At 50.2% G+C, this 6,513-nt stretch overlaps 1 protein-coding gene across 1 annotated transcript in view; it reads right to left on the bottom strand.

Moving 5' to 3' along the window:
• The window catches only part of LOC104548827 (chromosome unknown open reading frame, human C14orf37), an 18,005-nt gene extending 11,823 nt beyond the window's left edge, over positions 1 to 6,182 (bottom strand). The window contains exons 1-3 of the mRNA XM_010194953.1: positions 4,871 to 6,182; positions 3,062 to 3,274; positions 1,615 to 1,833 (exon numbers count right to left, since the gene is read on the bottom strand). Coding sequence (XP_010193255.1) covers positions 1,615 to 1,833; positions 3,062 to 3,274; positions 4,871 to 6,182 — 1,744 coding nt within the window. The remainder of the gene's footprint in view (positions 1 to 1,614; positions 1,834 to 3,061; positions 3,275 to 4,870) is intronic.
• Between the last annotated feature and the right edge of the window lie 331 nt (positions 6,183 to 6,513).

The following is a 6,513-nucleotide window of genomic DNA, read 5'->3' as shown; positions in this document are numbered from 1 at the left end:
GCAGGAACCCAAGGAAGTTGCAGCAGTCTTATGTCAGAGCACAAAGGTGTTTTGTTTTGGTTTGGTTGATTTTGTTTGGGTTTTGTTGTTGTTGTTTTGGTTTTTTTTTTTTAAATGCCTATGCAGAAAGTCTCATTAAATAGGGAAGGACAGGCAATCAGTTGAAACAGAAATCCCTCTTATCTTCCTGTGCAGAAAACCAGGCTTCTAAAGGACATCCCAGAGGGCTCTGAAACAGTTTAACTTCCTGAATCACAGTGCTCTTGCTAAGCAGAGACCTTATTTCCCAGCCTGAAATTTCGGATTTCTGCCCCACATGTGCCCTTCCTTCCTCCCCTGCTGCCACTCTCCCATCACTAGTGCCACATCCGTGCCTTGCCAGACACATGCAAGGTTCATCCTGGCAAGGGCTGCAGTGGGGGGCCCAGAGAGTTCATGGCAGGCTTCAAAGCAAGCAGCAAGCCTGACAGAAGACAGGAGCTGCAGCACCTCACACCTGCAGTGGGGAGGGCTCCCAGCTTCTGCTGCCCTCTAAACTTAATGGGAGTGAGAGTTATTGCTTCCTGCAGAGAAAAGATGCTGATTAGCTGTTGTCTATAGCACCCCACCTCTAATCAGAAGAAAAATACCATCTGGCATGGCACCCCTGGAGGGCTGCCAACCTTTGCAGTAAAATACGAAGGCAGGAGAAGGTCAACGTAAAGGAAAGGGAGCAAAGCAGGCAGAAAGATTAATCCCTGCCAGGTGGTGTCAGTCCAGGCACTGGAGCACAAAACTGGATGGATGAGCAAGCAGAGAAGAGTTCAAGAAGGAGAAAGAGCAAGAAGCAAACAATTCTCTGCAGGAGAATCATGGATGAGCCGAGGAGATACCAGACCTGGGCTCCAGACCAGCTCTAGAGTAGGATACACTTGAACCTCTCTTGATGGGTGTGTGCCCAGGCAGAATTTGCATCACTCTGAAGACCATCAGGGAGCAGAGACTCCAAGAACAGCAGTGGGCAAAAGCAGTTTAAAAGAAGGCAGCCCTAGGGGTGAAGCAAGGCTGGACGAGCCAGTGATGGGAGCACAGCTTAGCATTGAGTTGGAAGAGCACTTCTGAGGGTGTGCGTCCTTTGCCTCTCCCAGCAGCATCACATAGGGAGTATAAACAGGGCATCACTTGTCTTGGCAAGGTTTCAGACAGCTGGACACCAAGGTAGCCATCTCATGCTGAACACTGCCCTGGCATTGCAGGGGGTGGCCAGGGCTCTCCAGCTGTCTGAACACGTTCCCATGAGTGTGACCCAGTACAGAGGCTCTGCAGTGGATGCACACACCCCCAGCCACAGGTGCACAGAGCCAGACTCCACTGCACCACCAATACCACTGCTACTCCCTCTCCATGGGAAAACCCATCCCTCCCACAACTGCTTGCATTTCAGGCATCCTTCATGACACTGTTCACTGCTTGCTTCCTGCACCTCCTGGAAGGGGACAGGTTGTTCAACAACTTTATTGGCAACAATAACACGCACGTAGCTGCGTATCAAACAAAATCGGGGAGCTCAGCATCAAGGCAAGTGTGCTGCTCGACGTGAAGCTGCCTGCCTCTTAGCCTTGGGATCAGTGGTACCTTCTGACTCCAGGTGGTCCAGCCCATAGGTCACAGCAGTGCTGATCCTCCTCACAGATGGAAGTGCCGTCCTCCTGATGGAAGATGCCATTGATGCTGGAGTTACCAGGACCACAGTTCTGCTGGATGGCTCCTCTGTCTGTCCAGATTGGGTAGCAGACAGCTCACCAGGAGCTGGAAGAGCCTCCTCACTGGTGACCAGGACTGCATCTGTGAGATCTACAGAAAACAGCAGCAGTTTGACACAAGATTAAAACCCCCACCATTTAAGACAAAACTCCTTAATGAAAACTTAACTCCAAGTGGAAGAAGTTATTAAACTCTTGCCTCTTTCAAGATGTTTAAGTGACTCCACTGTAATGAAAGCTTCTCCCCTGGGACAGCCAGCACAGGAGGTTCCCCTTAATGAGAGCTCTGCTAGGTTTTACTTGCACTGCTTTGAAGACTGCTAGTCACCACCCCATAGCAAGATCAGAGCACAGACACACTGGATGAGATCTGAACTAAGTGACAGATCTAATTGCTTATTGGAAAGATAAAAATTAGTTGAACTTATAATTAAATCCCAGAAGCAAATGAATTAGTGGAAACTGCCAGAAGAGCCTTCTCTCTCTTAAAAGGAGACCTTAATTTAAGAGCTATAAGGCAAATTGTTTTCCTTTTGATGCCCTGCAATATAATAATTACCAGAGAAGCTGCCCAGCAGCAGTTCTATTACAGTGGTACCTACTACTACAGAAACACACTCCACCTCAATGTCAGCTTTGTGCTAAAGGAAGCCTTGCTACACTCCTGCCAAGATGACAGGCTCCTCCATGTACCTGCCAAGGTGAACACAGAACCTGCAGGCAGCAGCTGGATGAACACAACTGCTTAAAGCATTTTTGTATGGGGTACAGCAAACCTGATGAGAACTCGCCATTCCTCACTGAAGCGAGTATGAGTGCAGGTTTCCAAATCCAAGGGCTTGCTAGTCTGTTGTAAGAGGGTGTCCATCCCACCACCACTGGTCTCATGTTACCTTGATGAATAAGTTTTATCATTCAGACTGAGCATCAGCAACCTGTGACTGCCTTTGGCTCCAGAAGTAAGAGCTCTCGCTCCATAAATAAAAACCAGCTTAAATGTCTAAGGCTAAAAGTCAACCTGCTAGCAAGAACAGATGTGGGAAATTGGTTTGTTTTGGGGTAGTAATTTTTTTAATCTCTACTCCACTGTTCATTTGGGCAAAAAAATCATATGCTGGCATATTTCAATGCGGTGGATCTGGTGGCTTAGGCAGAAAGTAGTGTCAGACCAGGGCTAGAGGCAGCCTGCAGAAGGCTATTAAAAAAAGACACTTAAAACATGGATGCTGTGTGGAGAATTCAGCATCCAAGCACCAATACTGGTTTTGGATATACCATCGTGTGGAAATGAACCCACAGTCCTTGAAGCGAAACCCTACCTTCTACATCTGGAGTGTTGGTCACAGAGGAAGTACCAGTTGACACCAGCATCTGGGTGGCACTAGGAGCAGTCGGCATCTGGGTGTCCTCCCCACTGGTTTCCTGCAGAAGGCTTGGAGCTCCTGTTTCCTGGGCAGCACCAGGCACCACTGTCACAACTGAGAGAGCAGCATCAGCCTCCTGGGCAACTGCTGTCGCCTCCTGAATAACACCTACAGCAAGAACACACGTCAGGTCCAACTCACAGGACAGCCAACAGCAGCAGGGCAGATGTTTGAAGGAATACAACCCCATGCATGAGCATTTCCAGAGCCACAGCGCAAGCAGCAGGTCCTACCAGGCATCGTCAGGGCAGGGCAGCACGAAGGCAGACATGAGGATGTGCACAACAGGAATGGACGCAGCAGAACCGGTCCTCATTTTCTTAATTGCCCCTTGGGGACAAGTGGGCCATGGGAGAGCAACGCCATGGGAGCCCAGCACTGCAGACCCACGGTGTGAAATGGCATTCAAAGCAAGTGGTGCTGCCAGAGCAGTGCTTTTCCTGAGCAGCTCTCATGGCTACGAGACTCCAGCTTTGCAGAAGGCTTTATTTTTGTTGCACAACTCTTACTGATAGCTTTGTTTCCCCAACATCTGGGAAACAGCAGAGAGGGAACCTGCTGACAAGTCAAGTGCTTATAAATTAATCTAGAAATTAATCAGCCAGGTTTCAGCATCAGCATGCTATTAGCTTTTCCTCCACTACAGTAAACACTAGATCTTTCAGATGCAATGAGGGGAAGTTGTCCTTTTGCCTCTGCAGCCTAAGAGGCATGATTAAAGATGCCCAGCAATTAAAACAAAGCCCTAAACCCCAGCTCATCTTCCTCATCAGCCTAAGGTCATCGCCTAACACCTGACCAGATCTTCCCCTCCATTTTCACCAGTATTTAAAATCCTGTGTGGAAACACGGTCAGTGGGCTGAAGGTGAATTTAGGAAGCATTTACAGCCATCCACTGTCTCTGCATCTTCTGCACTGACTGCAAGTGTCCGTAGGTAGCAGTTGAGAGCCAAGTGACCCCAGATGCCAATTAATTTAATTATTCCCCACCTTTGGGTCCTTGAACTTGCAGTATCAAAGGGACACTCAGAGCAGTGTTATCTTTCCTAAAATCAAGTGCTTCACCAGTTGGTCAGAGGCTGGGCTCCCGCCCTGCTCACAGGGCAGTCATACCAGAGGTGCATTCAAAAGCAGATTTACATCTCTGAGATGATGAGATCTCTCACCAGGTGAGCGATGCCCCTGCTTCGGTCATACACAACACAATGCAGAACTTCACTAAGTCAATTCAATAAGTCTTTTTAACCAGGAGCAAGTTTTTGCTGCTGAGACTCCAATTCCCTACAGAGACATCCATGCTCACAAACACCCTTCAACCCCAGCCTCAGCTCTCCTGTTTGCTACTACAGCCACCCTCTCCCAGCCTGAGGAGCAGGAGAGGCAGCTCAATGCAGTTGCTTCACGACATCCAGGACAGGGGAGCACCCCACAGCCCACGTCTATCTGTACACAGAAACCTGATGTACAGGAACAGCCAGGGCCAGTCAGTGCTTTATGGGTGTGATTTACTCATTTTGGCTGTTACCTCTACACAAAGGTCCAGAACCTTTCCTGGGAGGGAGAAGGGGGTGTCTTATCTCTGGTGCAGGTATCAAGATCACCCCTTTCTCCATTTCATCTCCCTGAAAGGAAGCACAGGTTCCCAAGATCACCCCTCCTAAACCTACACTTAAAGGTAAGCATCTGTACCAGGCAAGTTTTACCTTTCCATGAGCTTTCCAGAGTAGGAGAAAGATCAGATTGTGTATCTGTCACCACAGCAGCCTCTGACTGCAATGGTGGGATGCTCTTCCCCTCTGCTGCTGTGACCACATTTGCATTTTCTAGCACGTTGCGATCATCCGTGTCCACATCAGTCAGGTTTCCAGTCTGGAGAGCATCACTGCTGCCTGTGGAAGCTGTCGGTATCTCCTCCCCTTGCACCAGTGCTGTGCAGTTGGTCTCCTTGGCAAGCTCAGGAGTTGGTGGAGGAGACACTGGGGATGGCAGCACTCCCGTTGCATCCTCTTCCTCCCACACACCTCCCTGCAGGGTCTGCAGTGGCTCTGTTGACCCTTGGTTCTCTATCACCTCCTCACGAGATGCACTTTTACTTATGTCCCCCAGTTTCGTGTCGTCCCAGTCAGTTGGCACAGTGTCCACAGGGTGGATGGTGACAGTGCCAGCAGAGGCAGGCAGCTCTTCTTGCATGACACCCGTCCCTGCTTCCAGAGGGAGGGACACCTCGGTTGCTGTGAGGGGATGTTTTGCAGTCATGGACGCTCGCACAACCAAGGACGCCAGAGGGCTCCCTGTGCGGGCTCTCTGCAATCCCACAACAGAGGTCATGCTATGAGCATCAGGAGTTGGGATGACAGGGTGGTCACTTGCCGTTTCCCAGCTGGGAGAACTGGGGTGCTCTGTGGGCTGGGGTGCAGCTGAGGGGTGCGAGCTGATCTCTGCCACCTCCCCAGCTGTGCCAGAAAGGGGGTTTGCTGAGGGGCCGGCAGAGCTGTGCTCTACTTCAACATCACCCTCTGTGGTGGTCTCACTACCAGGGCCACCAACAGCCTCCTCCTGGACAGCAGGGTTCAGGGTGGTCACAGCTGTGGTCAGCATGGCCTTGAATACATCATCCTCATCCAGCTCTGACTTTGTGTGACCAAGCTCCTCCTCATCAACAGCAGCCACTGCAGAGGTGTGGGCACCCTGGCTGCCTGGGATGATGTGGCTTGGGCTTACAGGCAGCATTTCTCCTTCTGCAGTGAAGGCTTCACTGAAGGGTATCCCAGATGGCTTTGCTGATGCTCCAAACAGCTCTTCAGAAACAGTCTGCTCAGAAGGGCCCAGGTTATTTTTTGAGTTCAGCATGCTTGTCCTTTCATCTTCTACCCCGTTCCCTGTCCAGGGGCCACGCTGCACCTTTGTCACATCTGTCTCCTCCAGTTGCTGAGATGCAAGGCATGGCAGACTGGAAGACAAGAGCAGGATGCTGCAGGTGACCACACAGATGTTAAATCCCATTGATCTACTCATAGCTGAGATGTGCCCAGAAGCCTGCAAGGCTGACAAGTCCAGAGTGCAACACCTAGAGAGAGAAAAAGGAACCAAGATTACACACAGCCATAACCACCTGTTGACCTTAAATACCTGGATGACAAGTTCCAAGCACGCTGGTCTATGGCCAGGTCTGAGCAGACCCCTCCTATACATCCCAAGCAATGTATCCCTCCACCTATTTTACTGTTCCTAGTCTACTCAATATGAAGTCTCACACCAGACAAAATCCAACCTTGATCTGAAGCCCAAGACAGACCTTGCCAAGCTCTTGCCCCAGTGGTAGAGCACTATGCTCTACCCAGCAGGC

Source organism: Mesitornis unicolor, unplaced genomic scaffold, assembly GCF_000695765.1.
Source record: "Mesitornis unicolor isolate BGI_N332 unplaced genomic scaffold, ASM69576v1 scaffold34861, whole genome shotgun sequence".
NCBI classification, from domain to species: Eukaryota; Metazoa; Chordata; class Aves; order Mesitornithiformes; family Mesitornithidae; genus Mesitornis; species Mesitornis unicolor.
Note: the sequence above shows the minus strand (reverse complement) of the source record. Positions and strands in the feature narration are given on the sequence as shown.